This window comes from Gorilla gorilla, chromosome 2 (genome assembly GCF_029281585.2).
Source record: "Gorilla gorilla gorilla isolate KB3781 chromosome 2, NHGRI_mGorGor1-v2.1_pri, whole genome shotgun sequence".
Lineage (NCBI taxonomy): Eukaryota > Metazoa > Chordata > Mammalia > Primates > Hominidae > Gorilla > Gorilla gorilla.
The window spans coordinates 148,034,919-148,053,535 of record NC_086017.1 but is presented as its reverse complement, the minus strand read 5'-3'; the positions used below and the strand labels follow the sequence as shown (position 1 = coordinate 148,053,535).

At 42.1% G+C, this 18,617-nt stretch overlaps 2 protein-coding genes and 1 long non-coding RNA gene across 12 annotated transcripts in view; 1 reads left to right on the top strand and 2 right to left on the bottom strand.

Annotated features, from left to right (window-relative positions):
- NCK1 (NCK adaptor protein 1) overlaps positions 1–6,794 on the bottom strand; it is an 89,364-nt gene extending 82,570 nt beyond the window's left edge. For 3 of the 10 annotated variants that reach the window (XM_063704234.1, XM_063704235.1, XM_063704233.1), the window contains exons 1-2: positions 6,438–6,538; positions 1,340–1,434 (exon numbers count right to left, since the gene is read on the bottom strand). The gene's annotated coding sequence lies outside the window, so the exon portion shown is untranslated. Of the gene's footprint in view, positions 1–1,339; positions 1,435–5,316; positions 5,439–5,998 lie in introns of all 10 variants that reach the window. The other 7 variants (XM_063704232.1, XM_055383673.2, XM_055383671.2 and 4 more) reach the window with 7 other exon arrangements.
- A 303-nt stretch (positions 6,795–7,097) lies between these two features.
- LOC129532746 (uncharacterized) overlaps positions 7,098–18,617 on the top strand; it is a 29,304-nt gene continuing 17,784 nt past the window's right edge. The window contains exon 1 of the long non-coding RNA XR_008678655.2: positions 7,098–7,180. This is a non-coding gene — a long non-coding RNA (uncharacterized lncRNA). The remainder of the gene's footprint in view (positions 7,181–18,617) is intronic.
- On the bottom strand, positions 12,870–14,300 carry SLC35G2 (solute carrier family 35 member G2). The gene has a single exon (XM_019024691.2). It carries the CDS (start codon positions 14,298–14,300, stop codon positions 13,062–13,064), a length of 1,239 nt encoding a protein of 412 aa, XP_018880236.1. The 3' UTR covers positions 12,870–13,061.

Below are 18,617 nucleotides of genomic sequence, written 5' to 3'. Positions count from 1 at the left end.
TGTTACAGTTCTAACACTCAAAAGACAAAAAGAACATTACAGCTAGATCACTGCATTTAGTTATATGATAAGCCCTCCAGGTTTCCTCTAAATCATTACATTGTTCTGTATCCACATTCAAGGCCTCCAAAGATTAATTGGCATTATCAAGAGATTCAAAAAGACAAACTAAATCGCAGCAGTAAAACCTTTAAGAGATTCATTTTTTAGCAGATGATAGAATTCAATGGTAAACATTGGCCAGGTGCGGTGGCTCATCCCTGTAATCCCAGCACTTTGGGAGGCCAACGCAGGCTGATCAACTGAAGTTAGGAGTTGGAGATCAGCCTGGCCAACACGGTGAAACCCTGTCTCAGCTAAAAATACAAAAATTAGCCAGGCATGGTGGCAGGCACCTGTAATTCCAGCTACTTAGGAGGCTGAGGCAGGAGAATCCCTTGAACCTGGGATGCAGAGGGTACAGTGATCCGAGATTGCCCCACTGCACTCCATCCTGAGTGACAGAGCAGGACTCCGTCTCAAGAAAAAAAAAACTCAATGGTAAACATGACAATATTGTTTTTGTTAATGGTGTTAATACATCTAACAAGCATAGGGGAAAGAAACTGTATATAGACTTTAAATCATTGTTTAAATAATTTACAATGTAAGGCTGGGCACGGTGGCTCATGCCTGTAATTCCAGCACTTTGGGAAGCCAAGGTGGGCGGATCACCTGAGGTCAGGAGTTTGAGACCAGCCTGGCCAACATGGTGAAACCCATCTCTACTAAAAATACAAAATTAGGCAGGTGTGGTGGCAGGTGCCTGTGATCCCAGCTCCTCAGGAGGCTGAGGCAAGAGAATTGCTTGAACCCGAGAGGCGGAGCTTGCAGTGAGCCCAGATCATGCTGCTGCACTCCAGCCTGGGCAAAAACTGCGAAACTTTGTCTCAAAAAAAAAAAATTTACAATGTAAATATGAAGGTTCCCCTGCCCTGAAGTTTTCAATCTATGAGAAGGCATAAATACACAAAATGCAAAATAATGTGAGGCAAATAAGGCAAAATTACAAGAGATGAGAAGTAGTATGGTTTCATAAACACACAGAACTTGCGTTAGAAGATCAAGGGTTGAGTCTTTGTTCTGCCCCCATCACTAAATGTTTGAATTTTGGTGCATCTAGTCTATTTGTATTTCAGTTTCCTTATCTATGAAACACAAGGTTGGATTCCAACATTCCAGCAATAATGCTCTATAATTCTATGATTCAAGTCCACACAACATTAAAAACCAAGGGAATACTAAAATAGTAAGGGGTATGGGTTTAAAGGAAAGCAACAGACCAGGCACAGTGGCTCACCTCTATAATCCCAGCACGTTGAGAAGCCAAGGTGGGAGGATCGTTTGAGGCCAGGAATTCAAAACCAGTCTGAACAACACAGTGAGACCCTATCTCTACAAAAAAAAAAAAAAATTAGCCAGACATTGATGCACACCTGTAATCCTGGCCTTTGGGAGGTTCAAGTTACAATGAGGAGCTGTGATCAGGCCACTGTACTCCAGCCTGGGCAACAGAGCGAGATCCTGTCAAAAAAGAAAGAAGAAAGAAAGAAAGAGAGAGAGAGATAGAAAGAAAGGAAGGAAGGAAGGAAGGAAAAGAAAAGAAAGAAAAGAAAAAAAGAAAGAAAGAAGGAAAGAAAGAAAGAAAGAAAAGCAAGCAAGCAACATAAGGAACAGGAAAAACATTTGGAAGGCTGCGCCAAAGGACCAAAAGCGAAAATTCGACAAAATTTTACTTCATTTGCTACTTGGTAATTTAGGAGAAAAAAAAATTTTAAAGACTAGGCAACCTGGACAGGCACAGTGGCTCACGCCTGTAATCCCAACACTTTCGGAAGCCGACGCATGTGGATCACCTGAGGTCGGGAGTTCAAGACCAGCCTGGCCAACATGGTGAAACCCCATCTCTACTAAAAATACAAAATTAGCCAGGCGTGGTGGCATGCACCTGTAATCCTAGCTACTCGGAAGACTGACACAGGAGAATCACTTGAACCAAGGAGACGGAGGTTGCAGTGAGCCAAGATGGTGCCACTGCACTCCAGCCTGGGTGACAGAGTGAGACGCCTCAAAGAAAAAAAAAAAGAAGAAAGAAAGAGGCCGGGCACAGTGGCTCACACCTGTAATCCCAGCACTTTGGCAGGCTGAGATGGGTAGATCACCTGAAGTCAGGAGTTTAAGACTGGCCTGACCAACACGGAGAAACCCCGTCTCTACTAAAAATACAAAATTAGCCAGGCATGGTGGCACATGCCTGTAGTCCCAGCTACTAGGGAGGCTGAGGTAGGAGAATCGCTTGAACCCGGGAGGCAGAGGTTACGGTGAGCCGAGATCACACCATTGCACTCCAGCCTGGGCAACAGAGCGAGACTCTGTCTCAAAAAAAAAAAAAAAAAAAAAGAAAGAAAAAGGAATGATAAGAAGGTACAAAAATACAAAGAGTAAATAAGAATTAGAGATTGGTTTGGTTAGAGTGGACAGCTCCTATAAAGAAATAGTGCTGCCACTGATTAAAAAAAAAGAAAGAAATAGTGCTGGCCCCAGAAAAACAGGTTTGAGCAGACTGTTATTAGGCTATGAATTCTGAACTATACTCTGAAGATAACAGAGAGTTATCACTGGTTTCTGAAAAGTGAAGGATGTGTTTGAAGCATAATTCTAAGATTTAGGAAGACATACTAAGTAGAGAGAAAAACCAAGCAAAAAACCCAATTAAAGGCTAGTGAGTAGTTCAAAGATTAAAATGGCTGGCAAAAATCAGCCAATATTGTTACGCGCATAGAGATAAAACCAAAGTTTGTGTCTGGGTAACTGAAAGCATGGTAATGTCACCAAAACAAAGTCAGCATATGGAATCAGTTTTGAAGGGAAGACTATAAATTCTATCTTCATTAGAGTTTAAGGTGAGGATCAGCCAGACATAACGTTTCCTTAAATCTTTAAATGTCATATTTAGCCTTGTCGTCTTCCTAACATCATAGTATTTATAGAGAATTTGTTAACTGCTCAGTGATTTCAAAAGTTCCCTTCAATTTTACTTATTAATGAAATAACCATTTAATTTTCTAGTGCAGATAACATTTGTTATTTTTCTATATTATAAAGGTAAATTCTAAAAATTATTAAACCATGATTTTAAAAATGAACTGTATCTGTATTCATTAAGTCAAGTCTTCCTGACAAGTGATTTATAATAATCACATCAAATACACCTTCAGCTTTGAAAAACACAGTGGTGAAAAAGTAAAATAAGACAAAGTAAAAGTACAAAGCAATGAAAATGTAAAACTCTAGAAAATTTTTGAAAAATGAATATAGGCCAGGCACGGTGGCGCACACCTGTAATCTCAGCACTTTGGGAGGCGGAGGTGGGCAGATTGCTTGAGGTCAGGAGTTTGAGACCAGCCTTGCCAACATGGTGAAACTCTGTCTCTACTAAAAATACAGGCCGGGCGTGGTGGCTCATGCCTGTAATCCCAGCACTTTGGGAGGCCGAGGCAGGTGGATCACGAGGTCAGGAGTTCAAGACCAGCCTGGCCAAGATGGTGAAACCCTGCCTCTACTAAAAATACAAAAATTAGTCAGGCATGGTGGCAGGCGCCTGTAATCCCAGCTACTGGGGAGGCTGAGGCAGAGAATTGCTTGAACCCGGCAGGCAGACGTTGCAGTGAGCCAAGATCCCGCCACTGCACTCCAGCCTGGGCAACAGAGTGAGACTCCGTCTCAAAAAAAAAAAAAAAAAAGAAAAAGAAAAAGAAAAAAATATATATATACAAAAAAATTAGCTGGGCATGGTGGCACACACCTGTAGTCCCAGCTACTTGGGAGGCTGAGGCAGAAGAATCGATTAAACCCGGGAGGCAGAGGTTGCAGTAAGCCAAGATAGTGCCACTGCACTCCAGCCTGGGCAACAGAGACTCTGTCTCAAAAAAAAAAAAGAAAAGAAAAAAACCCAGAACCATGAAGTATCACTAAATATCTCTTTTCTTTATTATTTTCCTTTTTAAATTTTTTTATATTTTCTTAATTTAGAGACAGGGTCTCACTACATTGCTTAGGCTGATCTCAAACTCCTGGCCTCCAGCTATCCTCCTGCCTTGGCCTCCCAAGTGCTGGGATTACAGGCTTGAACTACCCCACCTGGTCTCCCTCAGTATCTAACAAAACATTACACATAGGTTTTTTTTGTCTGTTTCTGTTTGTTTTTGTGTGTGTGTGTGACGGAGTCTTGCTCTGTTGCCAGGCTGGAGTGCAGTGGCGATCTTGGCTCACTGCAACCTCCGACTCCCGGGTTCATGCAATTCTCCTGCCTCAGACTCCCGAGTAGCTGGGATTACAGGTGCGTGCCACCACGCCCGGTTAATTTTTGTATTTTCAGTAGAGACGGGGTTTCACCGTGTTGGCCAGGCTGGTCTCGATCTCCTGACCTCGTGATCCGCCTGCCTCGGCCTCCCAAAGTGCTAGGATTACAGGCGTGAGCCACTGAGCCCGGCCAACATTACACGTAGGTTTCAAATTTTATTTAGATGGACCTGAAAGCACTGCAGAAACCTGGACAAAAGATAATGCCTAGAAAAATAAATACACATTTTATTTATTTATTTTTTTTTTGAGACGTAGTCTCGCTCTGTCGCCCAGGCTGGACTGCAGTGCGGCGATCTCGGCTCACTGCAAGCTCCGCCTCCCGGGTTCAAGCCATTCTCCTGCCTCAGCCTCCCGAGTAGCTGGGACTATAGGCGCCCGCCACCACGCCCGGCTACTTTTTTGTATTTTTAGTAGAGACGGGGTTTCACCGTGTCTGCCAGGGTGGTTTCAATCTCCTGACCTCGTGATCCGCCCGCCTCAGCCTCCCAAAGTGCTGGGATTACAGGCTTGAGCTACCCCGCCTGGTCTCCCTCAGTATCTAACAAAACATTACATGTAGGTTTCAAATTTTATTTAGATGGACCTGAAAGCGCTGTCAAAACCTGGACAAAAGATAATGCCTAGAAAAATAAGTACACATTTTAAAATTTAATACATGAGCCAACAGCTGAGTAGATCTGAACACTCTGCAAACTATGTTTATGGATATTACAGCCAATTTCCACAGATCACAATTTTCCCAAAGAAGTCTCAGAGTTTGTGGTCAAGATGAAAAGAAAGTACTATTTATCAACCAGTGCATATTACTATCAAGTTGTGAATGGGATGCCTATTTAAGAATATCACAGACTCCACCCCCACAAGAAAATAAAGTGTTTTAAAAAGAAAAGCACGAATATTATTGACAATTACCAAACAAAACTTTCTTCTTAGGTTATTTCTCCGTTTACTGTGTGACCTCGCTGAAGGCTGAGAGTCTAGGCACACTGGTTTCCAGGTGCTGAAGAAATCGTTATAGTTGGTTTGTCATACGTCTATCAAAGTAAAATTTTACAAATGAGTACCTTTTGGCAACACCCGTTTTGGAGGGACACTGAGCTGCTTTGCTCCCTACCCAAAGAGGAGTTAGGAAATTCTCTTTAACCTAATTCTTTCCTAATGTCTAGGGCTTCTTACCTAATCTAACGTGCATAATTATTTTCAGGCGACTCCGGGTCCATCAGTTTGACAGCGAGAGCGTTCCTACGGTTACGTCCTCAGCCCTGAACAAAACCCAGCTTCCTGAGCTTCTAACGGCGAATTTAACTTGTATGTTAATACAGAAGAAAGGTTACAAAACCTATCGAAATAGTTTTTTGTTTTACCAAACATATTACAACTCAAGTCAAAAGTTCACAGCCCCAGCAACTCGCGTACGAATCTGAAGCAGGTCCAGACCATTAAAGTCACAGCCCGAGACTAGAAAACGGCCGGTGGGTGGGGGGAGGGGAGAGGGCGCGTCCCGAAGATGTCCACCCGCAGCACCGCGCAGACTGACGCCTCCCCTCCTCTCGGGCTGGAGGTGAGAGCGCCCTTCCTCCTACCACGTCCCTACCTTCCCGGCCTCGGATTACGCCACAGCTGGCAAAAGGACTTTTTCAGGAGAAAACAGACAAGTCAACCAGCGCGCCGCACACTCGACCTCCCAGGCTCGCACGGGCGGCCGCCCGGGCTCTCAGCCCGACACAGCGCTCCAGGGGCTGACAAGGAGGCCGCGGGGTCACGCTCCCTGGGGCAACGGCCCGAGGGTCTGGCGGAATCCCGGTGCAGAAGTCTGGACCCTCCGAGCAGCCTCCGCGCCCCCTCCGGCTCAGCTCCGAGCCTGCAGACGGCGCCCCCGGGGCTAACTCAGCGCGAGAAGAGGAAGCGACGCAGCGAATAACAGGCTGTATGAACGGACAGCGGACTGAAGGGGGGGGTGTGTGTGTGTGTGTCTGCCTGCCAACAAGGCCGTCTCACCTTCCCGGCTGCCGAGCCGGGCAGCTCCAGCTCACCTGAGGAGGGCTCCAGGACGCCACCGCGGCCGCCGTGATGGCCGTAAAGGCACGAGGCCTGCGCTCCGCCGCCGCCGCGTAGCTCTTGGGAGAGAGGCGGGGCACGCGCGGTGGGCAGGCGGATCCGCGCGGGCAGGAAACCCACTCTCGACCCAATCTGATAGGTTCAGTCGCCCCCTTCCCCGGTCCCTGACGCGACAACGGTCTCTGCCGCACTGGGATTGGGCGGGCCCACATGTCAATCAAGCGCCGTGCGTGATGTGGAGGGAGCGGAGGCTGCGCGGCGGAGAGTAGAGAGCTAGAGGGTGAGAATCGCTGGGCCGGACCAGAACTGTCTTCGCTTTTCCCTCTGCGGCTGCTCTGGTTGGTTACTTTGAGCCTTCCTCCTCAGCGCTGCAGGAGAGACTTAACAGCAAAAATGACTGTGTCCTGAGTTCAGCCCCCACTGCTCTGGGAGCTTTCCCCTGGTTTCTGCACCTGAAGAATGTCATCCCAGCCGAAGGTTCTTAGGAGCGGGGAGCGACAAAGAAAAACAAAAGCAGACCTGAAAATTGGGACCTGGGAGAAATGTAAGACATGTGCTTAATTTGAGGCACAGACCAAAAGAAGCTGAGTCTGAGGGCCCTCTAAAAGTGTCCTCGTGCTTGGGCAGCTTACATTCTTGGCGGCAGTAGTGGTATGAAGAGGACCTTCGGAGCCAGGTCTGCCCATTCTTAGGGCTCCAGCCACTGGCTGAGGCATCAGTAAGTTGGTTCTTCCCCTCGCCGGTGCTGCAGGCCCCTTCCCCGCCCCCGCGCCGTAACCTGCCTTTTTTTTTTTTTTTTTTTTTTTTTGAGACGAGTTTCGCTCTGTCGCCAGGGTGGAGTGCAGTGGCACGATCTCGGCTCACTGCAACCTCCGCCTCCGGGTTCAAGCGATTCTCCTGCCTCAGCCTCCCGAGTAGCTGGGATTACAGGCATGTACCACCACGCCCAGCTAATTTTTTTGTATTTTTAGTAGAGACGGGGTTTCACCATGTTGGCCAGGATGGTCTCGATCTCTTGACCTCGTGATCCGCCAGCCTCGGCCTCCCAAAGTGCTGGGATTACAGGCGTGAGCCACCACGCCCAGCCGCCTCATCTCTTCTTAACCATCTTTGTGGCACAGTTTAGGGTCGCTCCTCAGGGAAGCTTGCTCAGTTAGGTACCTTCCTTGGAGCACAGGTGTTTTCTCCATCCGAGCTATTGAAATGGTTTGCCTGTATGCCTACCTAGATTGTAAACTCCGTTGAATCGGTAACCATGTCTGTTCAGTTTCTCCCTAGGGCCTTGAAATAGGGTAGATGGTCAGTAAATACTGTTTAAGGCATTAATACTTTTTATTTTAATCCTGGCCCTGGATATCAGCCTCAAAAGTTTGCAGTTTTCTGCATTTAACTTCAAAATTATTTACGTGATTGGTAATGCATGCATGTGGTTGGCCTGTGCTGTAATTTAGATGTTTGTTCCCCTAAACCTCCTGTTGAAATTTGATCCCCAGTGTTGGAGGTAGGGACTAATGGGCAGTGCTGGGTCATGGAGGTGGTTCCTTCATGAATAGATTAATGTCCTCCCTGGGGAGGGGGTAAATGAGTTCTCTTTATTTCCACCAGAGCTGGTTAAAAAGAACGTCGCACTTCCTTTCTTCTTTTGCGTCCTCTCTGGCCATGTAATCTCTGCACACACCAGCTCTCCTTTGCCTTCTGGCATGAGTAGAAGCAGACTTAGGCTCCCATCAGATGCAGATGCTCAGTCTTGAACTTTTCCAGACATCAGAACCATAAGCCGAAAAACCTTTTCTATTTATAAATTATCCAGCTTTGGGTATTCCTTTCTAGCAACACTAAAGGGACTAAGACAGCCTGCCATATGTAGGATCACAAGGTCAAGCACAAATTTACCTATTTATGCTGTACTATCCTCAGGTTGGCTGGGACAAGTAGACCATGACACTGGGCAACAGCTACTCTATGTCTACATTCTGTTATTAGCATCCAAAGTGAATAATGGCGGTGAATTCTGAGTTTATTCTAAGGGTTTAAATAACTTTGCATATTTTATCATGACTGGTATGGACTGAATTGCATCCCCCCCAAAAATTCATACTGAAGCCCTCACTCCTAATGTGACTATATAAATGTTCCTTAACTTACAAAGGGGTTATGTTCCAATAAACCCACCATAAACTGAAAACACATTAAGTTGAAGAGATCTTAAGTCAGAAATGCATTTAATGCTTCTAACCTACAAAACATCATAGCTTAGCGTAGCCTACCTAAAACATGCTCAGAATACTTACATTAGCCTTCAGTTAGGCAAAATCATCTAATACAAAGCTTATTTTTTAATAAAGTATTGAGTATTTCATGTAATCTACTAAATACTGAATGAAAAACTGGATGGTTTTATGGGTACTCAAAGTACAGATTCTAGAGTGCATATGGCTTTTGGACCATCATAAAGTCAAAAAAATCTTAAGTCAGGGACCATCTCTAGTTGGAGCTAGGCCTTTAGGGAGGTAATAAAAATTAAATTAGGTCATAAGGGTGGGGCCCTAATCCCATAAGATTAATGTCTTTATAGAAAGTGGCACCAGAGAGCTCTCTCCATTTGAGAACATAGCAAGCAGACAGACATCTGCAAGCCAGGGAGAGAGCCCTCACCCAAAACTGACCATGCTGGCACCCTCTTTTGGACCTCCCAACCTACATAACTTTGAAAAAATAAACTTCTGTTGTGTAAGCCACCCAATCTAGTATTTTATTATGGCAGCCCAAGCTAATACAATGGTTTTATTTGTTGATACATTTTATAAAGTTTACAGACTGAGATATTATATTCATTTTTGAAGAAACTGTTGTCCAGAGTTAAAACTGTTGCTGCAAAATCACCCATCAAACTGTTAGCACAGACTGACTCAATTTTAATTCTAATTACATATTTAACATACGATGGAGGCAGAAGGTGTGAATATAAATACAACAGGTAAAATACAGAAATACAGTTCTTGCCTTCATGTAGCTTATGACCACCTTAAGTGGGGAAAATTAACCCAGCAAAAAGTATGCTGAAGTCATACATTTAGGGTTTTTTTTGTTTTGTTTTTTTTGAGATGGAGTCTCGCTTTTTTGCCCAGGTTGGAGTGCAGTGGCACCACCTCAGCTTATTGCAGCCTCCACCTCCCGGCTTCAAGCAATTCTCCTGCCTCAGCCTCCCAAGTTGCTGGGACTACAGGCACACACACCACCACACCTGGCTAATTTTTTGTATTTTTAGTAGAGATGGGGTTTCACAATGTTGGCCAGGCTTGTCTCAAACCCCTTACCTCAGGTGATCCACCCACCTCAGCCTCCCAAAGTGTTGGGATTACAGGCGTGAGCCACAGCACCCAGCTAGTTTATCCTCTTAATTTTCCTTCTTTAATCTTTCTCATCACTCATTCTTAACAGGAACTCTTTAAAAAAATTTAAGAAACCTCCAAAAATATATGCAAAAGAGGAGTCAAAGAAGAAAAATAAGCAAACAGCAATGAAAAAGGAAAGCATAGACTGGAAGGGCAGATAGGCAGAAAGGCATGTATGTAATTGCACTTAGAAGGGATGCAGTATATGTTTTAATGGGGTGGGAGCTGTCCCAGAGACTTCCTTTCACACAGTCTGTCTCCCCAGCTTCCAAATATAAACATGCACATGGCTGCTGCTTCCTCTCTTTTAGGGGAACTCAAACCAAAAACAGGAATCATCCTTGCTAATTAGTGCTGAGTGGATCAGGGACTAACCAGAATCAGGCAACAAGAAAATGTAAGTCAAAACTTATGATCAGCCCTGGCAACAGAGCTAGACCCTGTCTCTACAAAACAAAATTTTTTTTAATCAGCTGGGCACAGTGGCATGTGCCTATAGTCCCAGCCACTCTGGAGGCTCAGGTGGGAGGATGGCTTGAGCCCAGGAATTTGAGGCTGCAATGAGCTATGATCACACCACATCTCAAAACAAAAACAAAACTTATCTAGGGACTACACGTGGAGCTTTGGATATGGGCAGCTAATCTGTCTACAATTAAAAACACGCAGGTGGCTTACTTTATTAATCCAAAATGAAAGAATTTGGGAACACAAGAAAGGGAAAAATGAGCCTCCATGTCAAGACCTTTCCCAGAAACCTGATATCTTATAGTTAGAAATTGTTATAGACAGTCCAGAGCAAGGAGGACATTAAGCCACAGGGGAAAGGAGTTGTGTGGCCAGGTTAGTCAGGCAATTAACTAGAAAAAATCTGTCCACATAGAGGAGCCTGCATAATAAAAAGGTATTAAACGATAGTAGAATATTGCTAGAGCAGAAGATAGCTAGAAATATAATCAATAACCAGGTTATGGAAATCAAGCACCTTAGAGTTTATCCTATAGGCAATCAGAAGCCATTCAAAGGGTTTTTGTTTTCAGCACTTTAAAGATGTCATTCTTGTTTTCCAGCCTCCATTATATCTGTGAGAAACTAGTTGTAATTCTTATCATTGTTTTCTTGTATGTCTTATGCCTTTTTCTATGAATGCTTTTAAGATTTTGTTTATATTTATCAAAAGTTAACACTGATGTTTCTAGGTGTCTTTTTCTATGAATGCTTATAAGATTTTCATTATATTTATCAAAAGTTACACTGTGATGTTTCAATACACTGTGATGTTTCATTACACTGTGATGTTTGTTTTGGTTTTGGTTTTGTATTTATCCTGCTTGGGGTTCATTTCATTCCCTGGATCTGTGGATTGCTGGTTTCTCAATTTCTTTTTTTTTTTATCACATTTGGGAGACTTTTGTCCAGTATTTCTTCAAATTTTTTTTTCTGTCCCATTCTGTTTCTCCTCTTCTTCTGGGACTACAATTACACTCATGCTAGACTTCTTAGTACTTAGTACAGGTCATTCAGGCTCTGTTCATTCTTTTTTCAGTTTGTATAATTTCTATTGAGAGCCACTGTCTAGTAATCCCTGAAAAAATCTAAATGTTGACATTTTCCCAAAGCACAGTACCCTGCTGATGGCTGTAGTTTCCTTTGGGGAAGGTTTAGAGATATGTTAGTCAGGAAATCAGAAATTAGATGATATTACTACAGAGAGGATTTAGTATTGAGTTTTCATTGACTGAAAAAGCAAAAACAGAACACTGAGGTTACCCAGAGGTGATAACTGCAGGGAGCAGCTGTCAATGATAGATCTAGTGAAAATGGGGAATCAAGGTGGATTATCAGGTCTCAGAAACTCAGACAAATGACCTGGCTGAGTATTGCTCAGACCCCTGAGAGGATGCTGTCTGGCTGATCCTACTACTTCAGGGAAGGATATGATGAGGCTAGTTGTGGGTGGGGAGGATGTCAAAAGAAGCTCAAGGCTGAAATCAATTGCTGCTGCTGGAGCAAAGGGCTCTTGCTTGTTGCTGGGATAACAGTGACAGAAACTGCAAACAAATGGAAAGGAGGAAGTCCCTTCTTCCCTTCTGCCTTCCAGTCTCCCTCTAATGCCCTTTATTGATGGAATCTAGTGAGACACCAGCTGACATAGAAAAAAATGTAGTTTGCAGGGTTTGAGCCACAGCATTACAGAGAAATGTATAGAAGGGGGAATGTGGACCTGAGACAATAAATAGTTTAATAACCAGTACCATATCATTTATTTGTGCTAAATTGGTAAGAATGGCCAAAATTAGACTTAATGCCATCATATGTGCTTTTACAGACTTTTAGAACTTTTTGAAAAGAATCTCAGGATACCATGTCAATTTTCTGCTACATTATGATTACTGTTGGTGCCTTTTTCAGGAGTAAGGAGTACTTTTACTGCAGCTCACACATACACTAGCCACAAAATCATAAACAAGGGCAGCCTTGGAAGAGATCTACGTAACTGAGGATAAGCAGACCCTACCCCAACGTTAGGTCTCCAAACATCAGGGACAAAATGGCATGGGCTAGGTAGGACTGGCAAGAATCCACACTTCTCCCTATTTCTATTTCCTATGTATCACCTAATGTGCTCATAATAAGGAGAAAACCAATTTCCTGTTCTAACTTTGGACAGCCACCCATTGTCATTAAAAAACCACTTATTTTCCCTTCTTTCCTCTTTTCTTGCCTCAACTCAGGCTCCTTTACCCAGCCCTATGACTTCTAGTTTTCTAATGCAAGTAGATGACAGAACAGGGTTTGGTGTTCAACATTTCACCTTATAGTGTATTTTTCACAAATGAAGGAGTTTTGTTGAACATTTGTAGAACATTTCTAATTTTTGAACTTCAGTTCCATCTGAAAGGGGTCATTTCTTTGAGTCTTCTATTATTTAGTAATAGCAGTTAACATTCTCCTTCTACTACAATTTACCTGGAAAGACACCCATAAATACCAATAAAGATACCAGATTCATAACGTATTTCATATATTTAATATTTGTATTTGAATATATTAGACTAGAATAAATTTTCTGCATTTGTATATATTATATATTATATAGCATTCTGTCAATTATATAACACAAAAGACATTCATAGGTAAACATTAAAATGGCAGTATACATATTAATAACTGAACATTAATGAGACAATAATAATCAGGTATTCATTTAATGGGAGAGTCTAGTATTTCCTGGTAGTCCTGCCTTCTTAAATTCCTCCAGTAAAGTTTATAGCCAGCAAGGACAAAAACACTAATCATAATGATTACCCCTCCAAAAACATCATAGATGCTAGGAAATATGTGCAGCACGAGAAGCTGCAAGACCATAGCTACCACAATCTCCAGATGTTGTACTGTGCTAACCAAAGCTGGATGGAATTTGTCCAAGGCATAATAAACTCCTAAGAATGCTGCAGTAGAACAGACACATATAGCAATGAGATAACTCCAGGTTTCTCCATCTAATGGGATGATGGGTTCTTGAAGAATAAACATAGTAGATATTCCCCAAATTGTCCCAGTCCAACCAAAGGTAAACAGTGCAGTCCACATGCTGATCTTCTCCTTGATGGATCTGTATACTATCATTGACAGAGCAGTGGTCAGTCCAGCCATCACAGTCATGGTGTACCCAAAGGCTTCTTTCCAGGCATTTAACAAAGAATTGTCTTCATCAACAATGTTTGGGATCATGACAAGACAAACACCTAAGATGCTGCAAACAACTGTAGCCATGTCAACATAAGCCATTTTCTCATCTACGAGTAAAAAAGCCAAAATGGCACTGAAGACTGTAGTTGTGGCTCTCCACATAGTGGTCCCATTGCTGGGAGGAACTATTGAAAATGATGTATAAGCACAAGTGATAGAAATGACATTGCATACACCATAAAAGAAGAGTCGTAATCTGTATCCACTGGGTCCAAAGGGGGCCTCCTGATAGTAACACACAACTAACACAGATAAGACCTGAAAAACAGAACGGATAAAAATCAGTTCTAGAGATGGAACTTTAGACCGATCAGAAACAAGCCTAGTGATAAGAGCTACACATCCATGAGCCAAAGCAGATCCAAACAGCACTATCCACATTTTTCGGGATTGAAAAATGTTTTTTTCTGCAAAGCTCTGGAATTGTCCAATCTCATTGATCATTGGGTCTTCTGTTGGTGGAGGTAGGGTATCCATGGTTCCAAAGAAAGCTCTTCCTTTTTTTTTCATTTCACTCAGCAGACCTTTCTTTGGATTTTCCTCCATAAAATTTCCATAGTCTTCATTGATTTCTTCATATCCATCATCGCCAGGCTGGGGATAATGAGAAGTATATTTCACCATCACTGTGTTGGGATGTATTTTCACCCGTTTTTTAACTGGATATTTTTTGGAGGGAGAAGTATCCATTTCTTCAGATAATTCTATTTAAAGAAAAAAAATGACAAAAAGACATTCATTTCATTGAAAATTTAATTTCTATTATAATTTTATGCATCAATTCAATGATAGAAAGTAGAGGCTGTAACAGTAGTCCAGAAAAAAAAGAAATTAGAGATGATCTGTCAATATGCCTTATCAGATGTATGGTACCTACTGGAATTGTTTACCCTTTTTTCACTCTCATCTGAAGTCTGTCCCCATTTCTCTTTGCTTACTTGTTTCATTCAGCTCTATTTTCTATCTTTATACCACAAATGGATTTTTCCATCTTTTCATTCCTACCTGTTTCTCCACCTATCCAACAAGCAAAACACAGAAAGATAAATAATAACTTAGGTCAAACCTTTCCTTCTCATTGGGTCCATTTGCCTGTTATAAATTATTAGTTAAGTCCAAAGTATTTTGTATAATCAATTCTGTATAACACCAGAATTCACCTTATAAATTATAGTGATTTTTAAACATTTATTCTGGACTCCCCATAAGTTTTGAGATATAAAAATACACTGAAATTAGAACATAAATAACATGAATTTAGTAACACTCATGCATTGTTGGTAGAAAGGTTAAATTGTACAACCTCTCTCATGAACAGTTGGACCATATGTATTAAGATTTTAACTATCCTCTACTCAGCAATACCACTTTTAAGATTTTATGCTAAAGAAATGATCACAAGATGCTTTTTACATTCTGAATAAAAAAGGGGGGGAGTAAGAATACATATTTATATTTGCTTACATAACAAAGAAATTATATAAAGATACCAAGAAAACTAATGGTGGTTCAGGTGACAGGAGGAACAAGAATGGAAGAAAACCTTTTTGTTATTTATTTTTTTACATTTTTATTTTTGAATTGTGATATTATCCAAAAAAATAGAATTAAAATGTTTATCTGTTACTTAAGAAAAAGAATATACCAAAAAATGTGGGGAAAATGTACATACAGGAGAGTTCATTGTAGCTTACTACAATGAATGTTCATACATGGAATACTATGCTATCTATTAAAAATGACAGTGTAGGCACGGTGGCTCACACCTGTAATCCCAGCATTTTGGGAGGCTGAGGCAGGCGGATCACTTGAGGCCAGAAGTTTGAGAGGAGTTGGCCAGCCTGGCCAACGTGGTGAAATGCCATCTCTACTAAAAATACTAAATTTAGCCGGGCCTGGTGGTATGTGTCTGTAATTCCAGCTACTCGGGAGGCTGAGGCATGAGAATCACTTGAATTCAGGAAGCAGAGGTTGCGGTGAGCCAAGATCGTGCTACTGCACTCCAGCCTGGGTGACAGAGTGAGACTCTGTCTCAAAACAAAACAACAAAAACGATGTCCACTATATAATGTCAAGTGGGAAAAAAAGTTGAACTTACTGTAAGAATTAAATAAAATAATGCATATAAACAGTTTGCCACAGTGCTGGCATATAGTAAACTCTCAATAAATGTTAGCAATAAATTTGGCTTCCTTTCACTTATAACAACTTTATGAAACACTGGGTATCTTCTACAATATTATTATTTCTTTTAGACCTTTATTTTTTCACTTGGTTCTTTCTTTCCTTCCTTTCAACAATTTCCTATTTCCCTCCCAATGATCCTCTCCTCCCGCTTAAAAAACAAAAAAGAAGCCAGGCACGCTGGCTCATGCCTGTAATCCCAGCACTTTGGGAGGCCGAGGTAGGCAGATCACCTGAGGTCAGGAGTTCAAGACCTGCCTGGCCAACATGGTAAAACCCTGTCTCTACTAAAAATGCAAAAATTAGCTGGGAATGGTGGCAGACGCCTGTAATCCCAGCTACTCAGGAGGCTGAGGTAGGAGAACTGCTTGAACCCAGGAGACGGAGGTTGCAGTGAGCCGAGATTGTGCCACTGCACTCCAGCGTCAGCAACAGAGCAAGACTCCATCTCAAAAAAAAAAAAAGAAAAAGAAAAAAAATCTTTTTTTTTCTTCCTCGTGACTCCCTGATTTCTTGCCAAAAACTCATCGGTTCCAGGATCTTATACAATGGCCCGGAAATAAAATCTCCTTTTGTTCTTCGACACCATCTGGGAAGCTAACTGTTCTATTCCTATTTACTCCTTTCTTTTCTAAAAGGCACCACCTTCAGCTGGAAGAAGTCATGAAAAAAATATTACCTGTGCCTCCAAACCCTTCTATTTCCTAGCCTGGACGTCCCATTTGCAGTCCTTCTTCCTGCACACCACTATCAGGCTAATCTGACTGTTCTTTATTTCCAACTTTTGCCAGGACATGTCAAATCATAGCTTCAACAATCCCAAACTGAATAGTCTTGTTCTCCCAAGTAGATTTTTTTCCCTAATGTCCTCATTTATGTCTGTGATACCACAATTTTTCCAGTTCCCCAAGCTAGAAATCAGGGAATACTGTGAATTATCTTTTCTGCCATCTTACTTGCATTTGGTCACTAATCTTACTGTTTTTTGTCTTTGAAATATTCCTGTTTTTCCCGTTCTCCTCCAATTCTATGTAACTTTTATAATTGTGGTTTGGGTTATTGTGAATTCCCATCTAGAATATTGCAACAGCATCCTAACTAGCCTCCCTTGAATCCCAGTCCCTCTCTAAAATTTATATTATCCCACTGTCACGTTGCTCTTCCTTTAAAAGACTCAAAACAAAAACAAAAACTTCTCAAGCTTTCCCCATTCAAGAACCTACAGTGATTTCCTAATCTCCACCTTATCAAATTTCAACTCCTCTGCCAGGCTCTCAATACCCTGGCTAATCTAGCTCCTATCAGTACTTAGGTCTTCAACACGCCTACCTTGCTCTGAGCAGTCAGTCCAGTGTCTTCCCTGTCCTCATTCTCCATATGTACCCTAAGCTTTTATTCTCACCAGTTTCCCTTCTGCTCCAACTTTGTAAACACTGTTCATCTTTTTTTTTTTTTTTTTTTTTTTTTGAGATGGAGTCTCACTCTTCGCCCAGGCTAGAGTGCAGTGGCACAATCTCGGCTCACTGCAAGCTCCACCTCCCGGGTTCACACCATTCTTCTGCCTCAGCCTCCCGAGTAGCTGGGACTACAGGCTCCCGCCACCACGCCCGGCTAATTTTTTGTATTTTTTTTAGTGGAGACAGGGTTTCACCGTGTTAGCCAGGATGGTCTCGATCTCCTGACCTTGTGATCTGCCCACCTCGGCCTCCCAAAGTGCTGGGATTACAGGCGTGAGCCACCGCGCCCGGCCAACACTGTTCATCTTTAAAGGCCCAGTACAAATTCTGTCTTTTAGAGACAGGCCTTTCCTGACCTCTAGCCACTTGTATATTTTTCTTCCTTATTTAAACATCTGCAGTAGTACTTCTAACCTAATATTTTGTAATCTAATAATTTTGTAACCTAGCTGTCTCAACTCAGTGGAATTTTGTTTCTAGTCACTGTGCCCAAATTTGGTAAGTCAAATAATAATTATTTTGAGACAGGGTCTCACTCCGTTGCGCAGGCTGGAGTGCAGTGGCATGATCACTGCTCACTGCAGCCTCGACCTCCAGGGCTCAAGCAATCCTCCCACCTCAGCCTCAGCTAAGACACTTGTACACCACCCCTCCTGGCTGTTTTTTACACTTTCTGTAGAGACAGGGTTTTGCCATGTTGCCCACGATGGTCTCAAACTCCTGGGTTCAAGCAATAAGCATGCCTCAGCCTCTCAAAATGCTGGGATTACAGGCGTGAGCCACCACGCCCAGCTGCATTATTATTTTTTTTTAATTCAACAACTTTGTATGTTATATTTTTGGATACAAATACAAAGTTATATCATGCTTTCAAGATATTCTTTTACTAATTCTCAGAACAATGCAAGGCATAAATATTTGTGCACACTCATGCCTACTTGTGTGATCCTGAGTTTAATAGAAGAAAGGATAGAAACTAGCTTGGTTTATACATTTTTTAAAATATTATTTGGCTCATTTTCCCTAAAAACATCAAGAAAGGAATTGCCACATGCCTGATTGAAAAGATATGCTTAGTGGTAAGGATATATATACATCAACTTTTAAGAGGTTTAAAAAAAAAACTTCTCCCATTTTAACAGTTTGTAGTTCACCACATACTACTAAAACAACCCATAAACCATGAGTGCATTATCAGGAGTGACAGGAGGGTAAGTCGACCGATGTGAAATTTACCTTGTAGGCAATTGACATTCTGCGGTGTATGGCAACTGGTCATGAGCAGTACGAAGAATTTAAAAGGATCCAATATCTCAATATGTTGAAACAAACTGTATCACTTGGATCCATCAATATCATTTTCCAT

Excerpts from the sequence above, each read along its gene's own strand:
- SLC35G2 (XM_019024691.2), bottom strand. The coding sequence starts at position 14,300 with ATGGATACTTCTCCCTCCAAAAAATATCCAGTTAAAAAACGGGTGAAA.